General features: G+C 46.1%; 1 protein-coding gene across 1 annotated transcript; it reads left to right on the top strand.

Annotated features, from left to right (window-relative positions):
• The first annotated feature begins 7,409 nt into the window (after nucleotides 1–7,409).
• On the top strand, nucleotides 7,410–12,239 carry det1 (DET1 partner of COP1 E3 ubiquitin ligase). The gene is made up of 6 exons (XM_048973022.1): nucleotides 7,410–7,759; nucleotides 8,879–9,644; nucleotides 9,804–10,157; nucleotides 10,692–10,882; nucleotides 10,993–11,184; nucleotides 11,968–12,239. Exons 2-6 carry the CDS (start codon nucleotides 8,892–8,894, stop codon nucleotides 12,155–12,157), a joined length of 1,680 nt encoding a protein of 559 aa, XP_048828979.1. The 5' UTR covers nucleotides 7,410–7,759; nucleotides 8,879–8,891; the 3' UTR covers nucleotides 12,158–12,239.
• Nucleotides 12,240–18,612: the final 6,373 nt, after the last annotated feature.

Here is an 18,612-nt window from a genome sequence, read left to right as displayed (position 1 = left end):
AGGAAAGTCATAAGTAGTCACAAACTTTTACTCTTACCATGCTTTTGTTTTTATCTCTCTTGCATATTCTGCCTTACATATCTCACGTTTCCCCTAAATCATAACAAAATAAGTAATAGGATGTGCTGTAAATGAATATTAACACTCCTGTGCTCGGAGCGTGTGTTTCCGTGGTGATGTTTGCATGCAGGAAGGTCTCCCAAAGAGACCTGTCATTGTGTGTCCTCATTTCTCTTGTCGCTAACGTAGGCTGGCAGCGGAAACCTGTTGCTAACAGCCAGAAATTATGGAAGAGGTGCCATCATAGTGTCAATAAATAATAATAACACTGATAATAATGTAAGCGGCTTTCCCTGTAGGCTGTACCCGCGCCCCTGTGCCCTGTGCTGTCTGGGACAGGCTCCAGGCTGCCTGTGACTCTGACCGGTTTAAGCATTTCAAAGATGGATATCGATGTAAGTAATAATACTTCTATATGAGTAACGTAAGCCTTTTCAGCAGCTAACAGTATGGTTTTCCACGTCTGATCCGGCACAACAGCATAGCTGCATGTGCAGCCTGATGACCCAGCATGCATCAGTACTTCACACCTCAAGGTTTGGGCTCTGTTTGGCCCTTTCTCCTCGTCCATCACGCCATCTGGGCAAGCCAGGCACTTCAGTCTGTCCAAAGCCCTTGGTTACAGACCACACCATGGACGGGCAAATACTGACAAATGACACATTCAGATGGGGAGGGGGAGGGCACTGCAAGTTCAGCGACGAGCCCATGCTTCCCATGTCAGAGGTCCTGCCATGGAGTCCAGTCCCTCATTTATTCTCTCTGTGACCGACGAGGCAGCATGGTGACCGCTGATGCCTCGCTCTCCCGCCGGTGCCGGCACTTGCAGACGCACAATGCCAGGCTGACAAACGCTTATTACCACTGTATAACGGGTCTTTCCAAATATTTACAATTGGCGCAGAGGCTGCCTGGCATTTCATTTGCTTATTCAGGAGGGCTGTGTTGTCAGTCGGCTGCCTGGGGTTCGCGCGGCTCGATAGCGGGTTTGTTTACGTATCTGAGAGCAGCGGCAGGGTTCACAAGTCACACTGGCAGATGTCCGTATCAGTGTTACACAAACCTGTGCTAAGCGGCCGCTTTTTGCCTATGAAGGCTAGACGTAATTCATTGTGTTCAGTGAAACGGAGCATCTGTTCGTTTTCTCCTGGGCTACAGGGATCCCTCCGCATCTGGGGAAAAGTCTGCTTTCTTCAGGGGACCAGGCTCATCGCTTGGTGACCTCTCGGTGGTTTAAAGCCCTCGGTGTTTCAGTGAGGCATGGCCCCCGCCAAACTCCCAGGCCCAGGGTGGGGGCTCTGTGCCGGGTGACACACTAAAGGGGAAAAGCACCACGTAAATGGGAGACCATGGCAGCACATTCCCAAATCGGATACCAGACAGAAGAATAGGCCCTGTACTTTCCTCCTCTTTGGCTGTACCCGGAGGCGGCAGAAATCATGGCAGAGTGGCTTCCACAGGGCCGCGAGTAACGTGAATGCTCCCTTGGTGGCCCCCGCGTAGCTCGCCCCCTCTGGGGTAAGAGGGTGATTCAGCCTCGGCAGGATTCGGGGCCTGCAGCACTTGACCTGCCTGTCTGCTTTCAGGCTGTGCATTAGCCTCAAAATGGCCATATGAATTTGGCGGAAATAACTTTTATATCGCCAGCGAGCCAGAGCCAAGCCCGGGCTCCTGTTGCTTTACTGCACTCTCTGAAAAGACGCTGAAGTGCGTGCATACACAGACACATGCACACACACACACACACACACACACACACACACACACACACACACACATGTACACAGATAGACAGACAGACAGACACACACACGGACACAGACTGACAGAGACACACATACACACACACAGGCAGATAGACAGACACACACACAGTACTCAACACCTATAAAAGTGGCAGTAACTGCAGCCATCCTTTCTGTGATTCAAGGGCTCAAAAATAAAGAAACAGGGGGTTCATCATTAGATAAGGAATTCATCTGCCTGTGAAGAGCAGCTTCCCCCCGAGAGAACATGCACACGCACGGCCATGACGGTGTTTGTACAATGGGAGTGATCGCACGCCTCACAGCGCTAAAGGCTAGTGGGGAGAGCTCTGAACAAAAGGAGAGCTGCACCCAAATAGCTAGCCAACCGTCAGCTAAAAGCTCCCAGAACACCTTGGGTATGCAAACTTTACCATACTCACCCGAGAATGAGGAATAGTGGGAACAGCGCAGTGACCTGTGTGTGTGGGTGGCGGGAGTATGACCACCTGTAAACAGTGCCTGGGAATAAGCGTGTGGCTCGACCACAGAAACCTGAGCGGTTACTGTCAAGGATGAAAAGAGATGAGCCAGAAAATCAGATACACACAAAGGGAACACAGACTCGACAGATCAGGAAACCGCCCGGAGCCAGGGAGAATACCACCAACAACCCCCCCATGCTGTTCACCCCGATCCCCACCCCCTACCAAATCATACGTTCAGTCACACACACACATACACACACAGATGCACAGACATACACACACACACAGACATGCATACACACACACACACACACACACACACACACACACACACACACACACAGATGAACACATACAGACATGCACACACACACATACACACACACACATACACAGACATGCACACACACACACACATACAGACATGCACGCACACACATACACACACAGACATTCACACACACATGAATACACACAAACAGGCACAAACACACTCACGGGGACACACACACACACACACAGACATGAACACATACAGACATGCACGCAGACACATACACACACAGACACACACACGCAAATACATGCTGAGACACACACACACACTCATGTTCATACACACAAACACACGTGCACGTGCACAAATGCACAAACATGCTCCAGATAGCATAAGCCCCAACAAGTGGCACGTCTGCCTCCTCCCCCTCCCCCACCTCCCTCTCCTCCTCCTCTTCCTCCTCCCTTGTGTTCCTTTCCTTCCCTTTTGCCTTCAGTCCTTTGTTTAGCGCTGAGAGGTTGCCATGGCAACCGGTGTGCAAAACCAGCCAGTACTTTAAGAATTGTTAGTCAGTCTGCAGCAGGGTTTTCTAAGAAGAGTAAATTGGAATGCAGAATGGTAAGTCAAAAAACAACCGTGTTAGCAGGAATTACACAGGAAATTTGATTATCTGCTCCATGGCGAGGCAGTAACCCCAGAGATAATACAGTGCAGACTGACATGTTGCGCAAAAGATGACAAAACACTGCGGTTAGCTGTACAGTATCTACATACTCGTAACAGGAACCCTGCCAATGTATATGCAGTGATTACCTGGTGCCTCAATTGCCAGAGGTACAGTTCCTTCTGTCTCAGCCTTCACCGCGAAATTAGAAGAGCAGCACATGAGAATACAAGCAATCTCTCCAATTATTAACGTATGTAAATAAAATATTCCTAATTTGTTGACTTAATTGAAGCAAAGACCATTCCTGCACTGTACAATCAGCAGGCTATTTGTAAAGACCCTTTTGTACAGAAGTACTTTATTTGCTCTGACCTAACTGGCCCCAGACCCACAACTGCGAATTAGTGCCAGTTTTGAAGATGGCTTCAGAGTACTGTACTGCACACGCTGCTCGCTATTATATTGTTATAAGCCAACCCTTCCATGGCTAAAAATTACTCACTTTTTTCTTAAACTGTAATACGCAGTTTGGAACACACCGACACATGCTATGGGCTGCATGCACTCCAGCCTCACTGCATCCACAGTTTCAAATTTTACTTTATCTTTTGTTGCTTTGGTCTTTGGTTTGAATATAAATGCTTAGATATAGCAGGTGTTTTCTCTCTTTTTCTTCTTACTGTACATTTTTTTTCCATCCCAGGTAAATTATTGGTACAATTTCCATAATTTCTAAATATTATAATTAATGTGTGTTTGGGTATATATTTTTTTTTTCTGTATGCAGTGTTTTATGTACATAATTTAATCTGAGATAACTTATTACCATACACCAATTATTCCATACTGCTGTGAGAATCTTTAATTTAGAATGGTTTTATTTGATTAACATATCCAATTTAACTGTTGGCAGGAGCGCTCATGTTTCTAGGTGACAGAATGTTGTCAGCCAGTCATCTGTTGAGCATTTCAGTATCCAATTGCTTGAAAGAGTTTTTGTTATTGTGGTTGGACTCCGAGACACGCTGACAAGGTTTGGCCCCTGACAGACGTCCCTGTGGCAGGGCCATCGGTCCCCCACGTGCTCACTTCTGCTTCCTGCTTACAGGACGTGTCTTCTTGCTATTCTCCAAACCCCACAAGGTTTATCTCTGAAAAAAGGTTGTCATGCATTTTCATACAAAAAAAATAAAATGGTCAATTTAACAAATAAAAAGAAACATTATCACTTTCGGGCTGTCTTGTGCTTTGTGCATCTTGGAATTGGTCCCAGTTTCACGATGACCCTGTATTTGATGGATGGATGGATGGATGGATGGATGGATGGATAAATGGATGGATAAAAAATACTAATTATTAGGACCTATTTAATTGACAACCAGGCACCTGGTATGTTTGTTAAATAAAGCAAAAAGAAAGGTCTGCAAATTCCACAAATGACTGTTACTGGGGATGTATCCGCTGATTCCTACCATCCCATTATTATTATTATTATTATTATTATTATTATTATTATTATTATTATTAACAATGCCAATATACAATCGCTTTAACACTTTACCACGTTTTAACGTTTTAACATAAAAGGACAACAGATGAGTGTGACGATGTTGATCTCCCTTCACTTGAACGACCTGCCGTGCTCCATGTCGGTTTCTGTTTTCATTGTTAACATGCTGATTAAAAGCTAGTCAGTGAGCAAACCAAGCAAGAGGACAAACATATAAACTATTTATGCAGGCAAAATTTCTTAGCGAAACAGATGAAATGAAGATGGCCCCCTCATGTAAGTATTTTGGTCATTGACGTGAGTAGGTATCTAAGCAAGCTTTGGAAGCCATCTGCTCTTGTGCTTTGTGACTTTGCAAACGTGCCACGTGCCCCAAAACATGGATAAAGGGACTTCCTGAACACTCATGACATGAGAGAATTCCTGGCTTTGTGCATGTCTAATCACCGAACAGCCAGAGTATGTATTTACATGGGTAGATTGTCAACTGGTGGTTAATCCTGTTCAATTTTGATATAACGTCATAAATATATGGTGTTAAACCCACCCAGAAAATGCACATTTGCACAAGCACCCATCAGTGTTTAAACACGTGAAAAATCAAAAAAGTACATTATGCATATTTTGGAAAATGTTTATATTCTGTAAAATAGTGAAACAGAAAAGTGTCTTTGCCCCAAAATAACCCTGTATGTTTAATATTTGAATGGATTTTTAAAAGAACAGAATTTGTAGCTGATCTGCTGATATCTTTTAATGTGACATGTCAGTTAGTGGGAATATCTTAGGTAGCGACATGCTTCAGCCTTACTTAACCTCAGTCTCTTTTTTCCTGCTATAATACATCAAGGGTGGACTGGCAACAAAAAACAGCCTGGGAATTTGCTGCCAAAATGCTTCAATTTGATATTTTGCCGCCGACCCGACTCTTGGGATATTGTGCTGATTGTGGCAGGAAACTTCCCTAACTTCCCGTTGCCCAATCTGCGCCTGTAGCACATTTATGTCAGCATCTATAAAATGTAAACAGGTGACTGTAGCTACATAAAGGATGGTCTTTTACAAATTCTTGGCCAGCGCAATATTATACACATGGATTTGTGTGCCTGTTTACATGTATAATGGGACCACACTTTTTGGAAAATGTGTGGTATGGTGGGATGGATTGCGGGAATTATGATTATTGGTGGCATCTGTTTCCAGGCGGGCGGGTGCGGCCAGGCGGGCGGGTGCGGGCGGGTACGGCCAGGGGGGAGGGTGCGGCCAGGCGGGTGGGTACGGCCAGGCGGGAGGGTGCGGCCAGGCGGGAGGGTGCGGCCAGGCGGGAGGGTGACCACACACACACCAGTTAGATCGTAATATGATTACACCAGGCGAGCGGGTGTGGCCAGGCGGGAGGGTGCGGCCAGGCGGGAGGGTGCGGCCAGGCGAGCGGGTGTGGCCAGGCGGGAGGGTGCGGCCAGGCGTCTCCCCGATCGCTAACGCTGAAATGAATATCGGCAGATTGCCCTGTGTTTTTCTGCAAGCCTTCGGAAACCTTTATGTTCTATATGTTTCAAATGTCACCCAAACCAGAAAGTGTGTGTTTGTCATGTTCTGAATCTCCCTCTTCATTTCGTCTTGGGTTTTACCATATGTGCACAACCTGTGATTACCGAACATGACTACTTATAGAATTTACATAGCTGGTCAGGGGTGGATGCATGTAGACTCATTACCCTACACTCACGGCCCAGCATATGGGCTCCCGTCTGCTTTTACTGCATTTTTTATATGTATTTTTTTTCCTTAGGCACAAGGCCAACATGATTTTACTTGTGAATACATAAAATTATGCAGCTGTTCCAGTGGACACCCAAGAGGACTTCTATCTAAACACCTGAACTTATGGATGCTGATTAATTTCCAGATTCAGATATACAACAGTCTAGATTAGTCTGTACAAAACTGCCCACTGAAACAGTTTAATATTTAAGAAAATATTTCAGTAGATTTAATGTGTTTACTTTGATTAAAGAACCAATAAACATCTACAACTAAACATTATATGAGATTTTTAAGTCAATTTTATACACATACCAAAACAACAAATATATGTTTGCATTCAAAATAATATATGTGTATGGACATGATGAGAGATTTCATCATCTCATTCTGCACCTAGAAGAGGCCTCAAACATATTCGTTCTTATATTATGTTAATACCCAGTTTTATTTCTGGATACATGAATGCTTTAATAACACATTTTACTAACAAACTATAAAAGCTACAATGCAATTAACTATAATTATATATTTAAATGTAATGTATAGCATATAAACAAAGTTCGTATTGCAAGAATTTGTTGCTTGTTCGTGGCGGTTTCTGTGTTCATTCTCATACTATGAATAATAGACATGTGAGAGAGGCGTCGAGGTCCCTCTTTCACCACAACCTGCAGCTCCGCATAAGCACCACACGCAAACAGAGGCGCTGTTAGTCTGCCTTATAACACCTTGTAGTTCCAATTGCGACCGCATTACGTGGGGGCACTGTGGTTGGGGCGGGACATCATGACACATTTTGAGCATGCCCTGCAATTCGTATTTTTACCACGTGACCCGGGGGCGCTGTGATTGGACGGAAACGTGTCGCTGATCACATTTGCAGTTCTGTTTTCCGCCGCTGTGGCGCTGTGCTAAAAGAGGCGGTGTGATTGTTGATTCCATCTTGTTTATCCGGCGTACTGGTTAAGAAGTTCCCATCGGCGCAGAGTTAACTAAACACTACACTAACTATCTTCTTGTGCTACCTAGCTTCTTTCATGGGTCAGCTGAAGTGAAATACTCCTAGCAGTAATCGCTAAGCCCTTGCGCCGTCATGTTGGGTCCTGTGGCTTGTCACAGAAATGTGGTGCCGTTGTGAAATTCTTATGAACCGCTTGTAACACGGCTTCTGTCTGCTCACTTAGGTTACTAGCTGGTTAGCCAGCATTATCAGTATGAATATGAGGCACTTTCAGCAGTCACAAGGTAAGTATTCAATCTAGTTCAGAAGATGCCTTTTTAATTGTAACATGCGTAAGTTAGCCGGCTGTGGCGCCATTTAATCGTATGGCATTTTGCTGCGTTTATACCATGGTATGCAGTCTCTTAAAGAAAGATGCAGTTCACTGAGTTTTCGGTATGGACATCAGGAATGAAAATGTATTAAAACCCGTCTATAGTTGTACTCTGGATTTTGGTTGTATCGTTTATACAACGGAATTTTATACTTCGGGTGGCTCAGCTATGTTTAGAAAATATGTGTCGATAACTATCTGATTGACACTAAGTAATCATATTACGATCTAAACAACAGAATCAAGCAGGTGAAATGTAACCATGACATTTGAGGACCATACCAGATTGGAGTTATTTAGCTTATGCGCTGTATTTTAATATAGAAGTATCCCAGACTGATAAATCTTAGTGTCTTTAAGTTCATGGAGTCCTTCAACTGAATATTTCCATTGATAACCCCTGTGCTTCTACTATATCATCCAGGCTTTTTTCGGCAAAATAACTTTAATGGCGCTTGTCAAAGTGTCATCAATCCGTAATTTCTTTTCTATTTCAATAATGCCGCTATGATTCACATAACTAACTAAGAAGCACCACTACTGGGTTTGGCAGTATCCCGTAACAATGATGCCTGATGACTCTCGCCTCACTGCCTGCACCTTACTTATCTCACATATTACATCTCATATATTTCAAAGAGCTCATTTGATTTTTTTTACCCTGTAATGGCCAGTAATTTGGTTTCAGCTGCATAAAATTACCTTCTTATGAATTTTATTTCTAACTTGGCACGTGCACCATGTTCCTAGAAATCGTGTTACTTACCCCCCGAATAAGGCATTACTGATATTTACCAGTAGAAGTGGGAATAATCATTTCTACATTCAGCATAAATGATATAATAATAAGCATTGCCATGTTATCTGGTAGTATTGATGAAGTTATATGAGGAGGCCGGTATCGGGGGCGTGCTTTGGCTGGCTGAGGTGGCCGCGTGAAGGCATCTACTGCCGCCACTAGGCAACGTTGTTCTTGAGTGCCAGGATCACGTGGAGGTAATGTGGCTGCTTGGCTTCTCTCCGTGATCAGCGTGACGTAACTCATGGCAGCTAGAGACGCTCGGACCATGGAGGACGAGTCCCCCACCTTATGTCCTCGTCGCATCCAGAACCAGAATGTCGTCCACCGACTGGAGAGGCGGAGGATCTGCTCCGGCCGGCCCGGGGCCCACTGGTACCGCGTGCGCTGCCTCCACCAGAACGTGTTCCCGAACTTCACTGTGGTCAACGTGGAGAAGCCACCCTGCTTCCTGCGCAAGTTCTCCCCTGATGGACGCTGCTTCATCGCCTTCTCCTCGGACCAGACCTCCCTGGAGATCTATGAGTATCAGGGCTGCCAGGCGGCCGAGGACCTGCTGCTGGGTCAGGAGGGCGATACGCTGGCAGGGGGTCATGACCAGAGGTCCTTGGGCGTGCGGGCGCGCCTCTTCGAGCGCTTCTTCTCACTGTTGCACGTGACCAGCGTGGCGTCCAACGGCGAGCACCTGAACCGCGAGTGCAGCCTGTTCACAGATGACGGCCGCTATGTTATCGTGGGCTCGGCGGCCTACCTGCCCGAGGATCCGCACCCACAATTCTTTGAGGTGTATCGTAACAATGAGTCGGTGACGCCCAACCCACGCTCGCCACTCGAGGACTATTCGCTGCACGTGGTGGACCTGCACACGGGCCGACTGTGTGACACACGTGCCTTCAAGTGCGACAAGATCATCCTGTCGCACAACCAGGGTCTCTACCTCTACCGCAACATCCTGGCCGTCCTCTCTGTGCAGCAGCAGACCATCCATGTCTTTCAGGTGGGCTCCAATACAGACCGCACTTCTTCTGCCAAGCTGCCAGCTCTTACTCATTCAGTGTTGTTCAGTGTCATTCAGGTATTTTTTATTTATCTTGCCATCACCTGTAGGTGTGTTGTTCAGGCCCGCGTAGACGTGTGTCACCTCCCACCCCCGCAGGTGACCCCAGAAGGCACCTTCCTGGACGTGCGGACAATCGGACGCTTCTGCTACGAGGACGACCTGCTGACTCTGTCGGCTGTGTACCCAGAGGCGCGTCCGGAGGGCCAGCAAGGCTTTGCGCGTCTCTACAAGGAGAAAGCCATCAACTCACTGAAGCACCGCCTGCTGGTGTACCTATGGCGGCGCGCCGAGAGGGATGGCAGTGCTGCCGCCAAGCGCCGTTTCTTCCAGTTCTTTGACCAGCTGCGCCAGCTGCGCATGTGGAAGATGCAGCTGCTAGACGAGAACCACCTGTTTATCAAGTACACCAGCGAGGACGTGGTGACCCTGCGCGTTACCGACCCCTCCCAGGCAGGGACCCATCCGCCGCGCACCTCCAGTCCTTTGCAGGCCCTAAAGCACTTGCAGGTTCACACAGGAAGTACAGAATTCACAGTATCATATTTACATTTATTAAACCTAGATTTTAAAAATAATTTTACTTTTCAATGACGGCTAGTAGATAGCGATCCACAATATATTGTTAACATATCGGAATCAGACTGATACTACCAATTTTTAAACTTATCAATATTCAAAATTAATAACACCACAGTTAAAGATGCAAGTACTAAAATAATGGAGATAGAATTGGATGATCAGGCATTTTCCATCATGCAATATGGGAGATTTCAGCATCTCATTTCCCACGTTCTCAAATTATTGGCCTTCAACATGTTTATAACACGTTATTGAATCTAGCCTACAGAACAAACTTTTGTTTTCCATAGAATAAAAAAAAAAAAATGACAATGTCATTTGGCTGATCTGCATCGGTGAGCTCGGCAGGTTTAGCCGCTGACAGTAACCGGGATTATGGGTCCGTTTACCCTCCCCTCCCCCCAGCCCTCATTCTTTGTAGTGTACAACATGGTGTCTACTGAGGTGATGGCTGTGTTTGAAAACACGTCTGATAGGCTGCTGGAGCTCTTCGAGAACTTCTGCGACCTGTTTCGCAACGCCACACTGCACAGCGAGGCCGTGCAGTTCCCATGCTCCGCCTCCAGCAACAACTATGCGCGGCAGGTGCAGAGAAGGTGACCGACTGGCATGCTCTCTGGGCAGAGACCCACCTTTCTCTCTTCCGAGTAGCTGCTTCCTGGGAGGGCGGGACTTCCTCTGTGACCTGTGCTCATCCCCCAATCAGGTTCAAGGACACCATTGTGAATGCCAAGTATGGTGGGCACACGGAGGCAGTGCGCCGTCTCCTGGGACAGTTGCCCATCAGTGCCCAGTCCTACAGCAGCAGCCCTTATCTGGACCTTTCCCTCTTCAGCTACGATGACAAGTGGGTGTCTGTGATGGAGCGCCCCAAAACCTGCGGGGATCATCCAATCAGGTAACACGGTGAATTAAGGAGGCGTGGCCCTGAGGTACGCCACCAGCCATGTAGCCTGAAGCCTACAGGTGACCTTCCTGTTTGGGTACCCATCCCTGGGCAGTACCATTTAAAGGGGTAGTTCACCCCAAAAATTAAAAAGTTCTAGAGGGGCTTTAGTGCCGTGGAGGATGAGTCCCCCACCGTATTTCTTCATTGCATCCAGAGCAGAATGTCTGGAGCAGCGGCGGTTCTGCTTACTGGTATCAGGTTGCCTAGTTTTGAAAATATCTCTTGTGCAGTGGTAGAATCGGTAGAAGAAAATAGTTGCTACATTAAACTGCTGACTACAAAGTCTGTAGATGATCCTGTGTAACTGGGTCATAATTTATGGTAAGAAACATGATGTTTTATTTCTGCCGCTTTAATCACAACAGAAAGAATGGCATTCACTCCCATTATATAAGAGAAGACATTTATACAGCCAATATCTCCAAAAGTAGGCAACTCCTAGCAGAACAACATGGGTCGATATTCAGCACTAAAATCCCTCTAAAACATCTTTTTCAGTTTTGGGGTAAACGGCCCCTTTAAGGTAAAGTTTCTGTGAGTATCCAACATGCCTGTACAGATGTCTGATAAGCAGTAATGTCACTGCATATTTTTAGCAGTGATTGCATTCTAAGTACACCATATATCCATCTGTTTTCCCCCAACTTCTTCTTTAAATCAGACATCTTTTTCCAGCCTTCCTTCTGTCTCGCTTTTTTACACGATGAAGCTGCTTGTGTTTCGCCCCTGTAGGTTCTATGCCCGAGATTCCGGGTTGCTGAAGTTCAAGATCCAGGCGGGCCTGCTGGGCCGCCCCATCAACCACACGGTGCGCAGGCTGGTCGCCTTCACCTTCCACCCGTTCGAACCCTTTGCCATCTCGGTGCAGCGCACCAACGCCGAATATGTGGTCAACTTCCACATGCGGCACGTGTGCGTCTGACCGTGTCGCATTTCTGAAATTCTGATTTTTATTTTTTTAAATTCTGTTATTAAAAATTCTTTTTTTTTTTAAAGAGAAAGTAGCTGCTGTTTTATTTATTTCTTTATATTTGTCTCCAGAAAGAGAGCTCTGAAGTCAGGCTTATTGTGTCCCCCGGGCTAAGTGTTATTTTATGAGGGCTAATGAAGGTCTGTGTGGTTCAGATCTTGCTTTTGGACCCACATTACGATGCCATTGGCTCGTTCCTCTGAGGCCTTTGTGTCGCTCGGGATTCGATTACAGCCCATTGGTCGGCCTATACTTAGATTTTATGAGGGGACGTTTGTAACACTAGGACATTCCTGTCTCTGCTCGAGGTTCCTTCTGAAAGAGCTTGTGTGAATAATTTGACTTTTTGTTTATACTTTATACAGAAGTCTAGCCACGGAAAGTCAATTTTTTTGGAGAAAAGCTAATGGTTTAAAATGTCTTTCTAATTCAGGACGTTCTCCTCCCATTTACATGTAAATAGCATGTTTGTGAGGCTTTGTAAGGGAAGATTCTGCTCTGGGAGCTTCATGGTGGAAATAGGTTGTTCTGGTGTCAGTCTTTCACATAGAAACTGAGGACGGTTTCTCATTGCATCGGTTCCCACAGGCCTGCTTTCTAAGCGTTCACATTAGGCTGCAAGTTGTTTGCTCTGCACAGTGTGGACTCGTGAAGCCAGATTAGTTCACGAGAGGAGATTAGGAGCTGAGCTCTGTGTCTTGGCTAAACCCGTGAAAGTCACTTGTGCGTACAATGCATTAAACTGCCTGATGCGTCTGAGAAATACCTCCAATATACCCCAGTGTCTGGAGTTACTCTCAGCCGCATATCCAGGCTACAAGTGCAGGGCGTTCATGTTGACTATGAGACATTTTAATTTTGACTGCCAGATTTAGGGATAATTCTGGGATATTGGCCTGTCGTTTTCTGTAAGTACAGATGCAGGACAGCGGGACTCCTGAGTGCCATATCCCTGTCTGTGACCTTACAGTGCGGAGCAGCATCTGTATTCCTGGTTCTGAATTTCCAGTTCAGAGCTGACGGGGATGGTGGGCTGCATGACATCACATTGCAGTGTAATCACGGTTATATAGCACCTGCGTAATAATCACCAGGGCTTTCGATGATGGGTATGAAACCTTTGTCCGGACACCAGTTTTTTGGTATGATACGAACATTTTCTTACGCCCACAATTTGGTAAGCACATTAGTAGTATGCCTAAAATATTAATGAGCTGTGTATTGTGATGCCCAAAAGTTAGTAGTTTGTATAAATTTGGTATATGTCACACGTGGGCGTTGCGGGTGAGGCACAAGGACGGGGCGACGGGCAAAGAGGCAGGCGAGCCGGCGAGATCAGGGCAAACGGGGATTTATTAAGCTGACGAGGACTAGGAAACATCGCACACATACGCTCACTGGGTAACATTAACAATGACAGACCATGGACTCAGGTAAGACACGGACTGAAATACACAGGACTGAGCAAATTAACTAGACACAGCTGGATACAATCAGGGGAAAACACGTGGGTAATCAGGGGGCGTGGCACACACGAGGAGCGGACGAGCCGGGCATCACAGTATATCCTTTTGTTTATTAAATTCAGTTAGTGGGGCACACCACATGTCACTGCTTTGGTAAATCATGGACGCGATGCGCACTAAAGAGATGAAGAAGGGGACAGCTCAGCACCCACATCTTTTAAAAGAAGAGATATTGTGGATAAACAAGGTAAAAAGATGTCTGTTGTGTAGCGGTACTTTTTGCAGTTTGCAGTCTGACACATTGAATAAATAAATAATAAATAATGTCCCTGAGCTATACAGATATGTAGGACCCAAACGCAGGCATTCTGGCCAGTGTTTTGCCTGTTATCTAAAGCCCTGGTGGTTATTGCACTTACACCATAGAATCACAATGTGATGTCGTGCAGCCCCAGAGGGAGGTCACGGCCTCTGAAGGCATTGATATGCAGCAGCCATACCACCTACAGTTCAGACGAGGTAATCCACCTGAATCTAAGCAGGCTTGGGCCTGGCCAGCACCTGGATGGAGACCAATTTGGAAAGGTGGGTTACTGCTGGAAGTGGTGTTGGTGTGGCCAGCAGGTTGGCCCATCCTGTGGTCTGTGTGGATCCCAATGCCCCACTGCAGTGATGGGACGCAGTCCTGACCGAGGTCCTGACATTGAGGATATAAAAGATCCCTGGGCATCTTTTGAAAAAGTAGGGGTGGTACCCCGATGTCCTGGCTAAAATTGCCCGCTATGGCCCTATCAGATCTGGCTTCCTAATCATCAACCTGTATCTATTTGGTGAATTCTCTCCTGCCCCTTCACCACCATAGCTACTGTGTGGCAGAATGGCTGCCATTGCATCATCCAGGTGGGGGCTACACTGTGGTGGTGGTTGAAGTGGCTCCCCATTGGCTCTGTGAAGCGCTTTGGGTATATTGGAAAGCTCTATATGACTCTAACATTCATTCAGTGTAGTATCCTGAGTGGGCAGAGGTGAGTGTGTCTGTACGCCTGCCTTCCTCATTCTTCTGACCTGGACCTGTATCCCCTCGGCTCCGGGGGGTGCGACGGCCCCTGAGTTTCTCTCATGACAGTAGATGTTTGCTAAGAATTTCAAATGAAATTAAATAGCTTAATTAGCTAGGAAATTAAATAGCTTAATTTAATCTGTACAAATCAATAAAATTGTAGGTCATATTGGAAAAAAACACAATTCAAGAAAATTTGTTTTTAAAATACCAAATGTGTTTTCTTCTATTAGAAGTTTCTCCTCATGTCTAAAAGCTCATAGGCTGAAATAGCAGATGAGTTCAATAACAGAATGCCTTCCACGAACAGGCCGCAATCTCGTTGACCAAAACCGATGCTCGCCCAACTTTCACTTGGATGCCATTCTTACCACACCGCTTCATTAGACTGCAGCCGAAAATGTGATCCAATAAAACCCGTCATCCAAACCTGTCTGCCATGCCTGTCTGCTTTACAGGGGTTACATGAGGCTGCTGTCGGTTGGACAGGAGAGTTTGTGGGGGCAGGTAGCAACTGAGCCTCTTATTAAACTGCCCCAGGTCAGGGTGGAACGACAAATGCAAGTAATGTACCTATTCCCCGAAAGCAATTGGGCTACAAATTACGAATTATACAAATTAAAGCTCAAGACTTGTCGCTGCATTTTAATAGCGCAGGTTTAAATCTCTGGCTGGGGATCAATATTTCACATTTTATAATTATTTCCCAGCAAATTAGGGAATTATAGCTAATCAATTCCTACACAGCATCACGGGGCCATCATTATTGCAAGAAACCTAGTGAATTTCCATCCATCCACCGTTGAAGCGCTTACCCTGCTCAGGGACATAGGGTCTGATGGTCATTCCAGGCTTCTAGTGAATATACTTATTGTAATATACAAATTATTGTGTGGCTGTATTTAGTAACTTGAATTTGGAAATGGATGGATATATTTAGGGGGGCCCGGGTTCTTGCTAGCCAATAGATGCGCCCTCCCAGGAGTCAAACCCACAGCCCTGGGTGTGTGAGGCTGTGGTGGTAAGTGTGGGGTTGGGAATCTGCCTTAGTGTCACTGCAGCCTGTGGAGTCCCCTGGAAATGTGCCAGCATTCTGTGGTTCTGCTTCTTATACACATTTGCCAGCCATAGTATCACACTGTAATGCATTAAATGACTGTCTAATTAAGCACCTAGTTAAATCTTTCATGCCCTGTGCAGCCACCTTGGCCTCCCGCTCCTGCCCTGTAGGGTGGTCACAAGAGCAGGGTGCACACTGGTCTCCGGGGGGGGGGGGGGGGGGGGGGGTGATTCCTACGTTTTTTTTATTTGCACATTCCTGCTTGTGCTTCTCTTGCTTGACAATGAAACGCTTTTTTTTTTTTCTTTATTGTACATATTAAGCATTGATATTAATACATGCAGTGCAAAACTGAAGTTATTAAACTCTTATTTTTAACAGAATCTTTTACCAATATGAGTGAAGAAACACATTAAGAAAGGAGCCGTGCAGAATAGGAGACCCTCCGGAGAGCCACTGCAGACTTTTTATGCATTTAACCTGAACCGCGTAATAAGCTGCAAAATAAATAATGATGGTAATGATTTTTCTCGCCTGCTACTCCTCGAATGCACCATATTAAACATCTCCACAGAAGAAAAACTCTGACCGTACTTAAATCAGCCGCTACTTGCTAGCTAATGGGCCCATTAAAAATAATGAGTTAAACATGCTTTTGAACAAAGATGGCCAGTTTCGTGTGACAGACCCATGGCACAAGGATGCCCCTCCCCCCCAAGCTCTCGGCCACGTCTCCGGTGGAGAAACACCTGACTGGTTCAACCTGGTCCGATAAAGGCAGAGCCCAGGTCAAGTGTCCCCTAGCAAGGAAGGGGTGTTTGCCGGCTGCACCTGGCGTGCACCTGGGCTTTCTCATTTTTAAATGTACCCCTTCTGCATGAATCACAGTGGGGGTGGGGGGTGCAGCCAAAAAGGGCAATCTACTTTTGGGAAACTTAACGTCACATCCTATGAAGTCAACAGCCCAACTTTACATTTTAAGTTGTCAAAAACTGTGGGAGTGTTACACTTGTTCAAATTGTTCTTTTTTCATTTTGGCTGGTGTCTTAGTAACTGGCCTTAATTCTGCCTGTGATAATTGCTAATCAGAGACCAGCTGTGGACTCTGATATCTGTCCCCCCCCCCCATCAATGACAGGACTAACTGGGGTTACCTGTGAAAATACAGCAGGTGCTGTGGGATTAAGTGTCCAGCCTGCCTCTAGTTACACAAGCTAATTGAACATATTCAGGCACTCGCTGGACACCTGGGGGGGGGGGGGGGGGTCACTGACATTTCGCTCTCCTTGTTGAACTCGCTCATTGTAAACTCCACTCAAGTCCAGATATGATCATGTTAAATGGAAGCTACTTTGAATGGCTGTGAGCTCATTAATGGTTAGAGGTTCATGTTGGAGAGGTTTTTTCTGGAAGGTGTATATCTAGTCATGTACCCTGGGGGTTCATCCATTACGATTATTTCATGTTTCTTCAGTTAAGTTGCTGAGACTCAGTTACCCTACAAAGTCCAAATGATTCTCTAATGGCTGATCTTGATGAAAAAAAAAATGAAGGCGGACTCAGAGATGTGTTAAGGTGCTTGACGCTGTGGTTGATCGTCGGCTTTACACGGTCTCCATAACAGCCAGTAGCACACGCCCTTCTCAATCAAGACACTATTTTGCCTGGAGGGTCTGAAAGCTACCAACACCCAACATAGATAATGTGAGGTATCCCTGAGTTTAATCACAGTACTTAATCATATGACCATTCCCCCCCCCCCAGTTCTGTGTGCCTTGCGACATGGCTAGCAGGAAAACAGATGTGAGCTATTGGCCTGACCTCAGTTGCTATGGCTACTCGGTGCACGGAATTACATCCTCAGCCTGCCTGGAAACTGAGTTCCTGCTAATTGCTGTTGTCATGGCAATGAAGCCCTTGACGTAATACCGGGAAAGGGCAGCCATCTTAAATGGATCCATTTATTTATAGTGTTTAATTCCATTTCTCATTCGCCATCGCTCAGAAATGGACAAGATTGCGTTACCGTCACCGGGCTGGACGTTGGAGGAGGACAAGCTCTTTGCGAGCCGACCGGAGTCCTGGCACTCACCGTATTCCTCCGCTATCTGCAATACACCGTCATAAAGAGCACCTGGATGGTCTGACCCTGCAACTGTGAAGTCATGAAGTCAGCCTTTTAGCCTGTAAACCTTCATATACTTACTATGAGATCATAGCTGAAATGAGTCTTCCTTTGGAGGGTCACACCAATAAGCCAAAACATCTCTACTATCTGGTCAAAGCAGTCATAGATGAGCCCAGGTGGCATATAAGAGATAATGGTTCATCAGACAAAATTTACTGATAACCGAAGCTTTGAGATAGCTCTCGTAAATGGTCAGCTACTGCCTGCTATTTTCTACTCTACCCCTGAACCTGTTTTGGCTGTAGAGTTGCCCTGAATACCTGCCATATATGGGTATAAGCCCTTCTCCAAGGTTCTAGAACATTCCCAGACACTAGCACACGGCACGCAGGAAAAGCAGCCCTTTGACGATGAAAACTCCACGCCTTCATGCTGAAGGCGTCTCCATTAATCTGCTGAAGGACCTAATGACCCACAAGGAGAAAGGCAAGGAGAGGCTTTGTGTGCTTCATGTGTACGACCTTGGGTGAGGGAGGATCGCAGGGGTGACCTGCCACCGAGGGGAACGAGGCGAGGGAGAGTGACCCACCCCCCACCTTATAATCTGTGTGGGGGGAGAAAATCAGAAGGACCCACCTGAGACACATCAGGGAGCTGGACTATTCAGGAAACACATAAGAGCTATTCGGAGAC

This window comes from Brienomyrus brachyistius, chromosome 13 (assembly GCF_023856365.1).
Source record: "Brienomyrus brachyistius isolate T26 chromosome 13, BBRACH_0.4, whole genome shotgun sequence".
Classification (NCBI taxonomy): Eukaryota; Metazoa; Chordata; class Actinopteri; order Osteoglossiformes; family Mormyridae; genus Brienomyrus; species Brienomyrus brachyistius.
Note: the sequence above shows the minus strand (reverse complement) of the source record. Positions and strands in the feature narration are given on the sequence as shown.

What these genes read in the sequence shown, in the direction of transcription:
- det1 (XM_048973022.1), top strand. Translation starts at nt 8,892, where the DNA reads ATGGCAGCTAGAGACGCTCGGACCATGGAGGACGAGTCCCCCACCTTA. An exon ending in GCGCGGCAGGTGCAGAGAAG is followed by an intron (nt 10,883 to 10,992) that starts GTGACCGACTGG and finishes TCCCCCAATCAG; the next exon opens with GTTCAAGGACACCATTGTGA. An exon ending in TGCGGGGATCATCCAATCAG is followed by an intron (nt 11,185 to 11,967) that starts GTAACACGGTGA and finishes TCGCCCCTGTAG; the next exon opens with GTTCTATGCCCGAGATTCCG.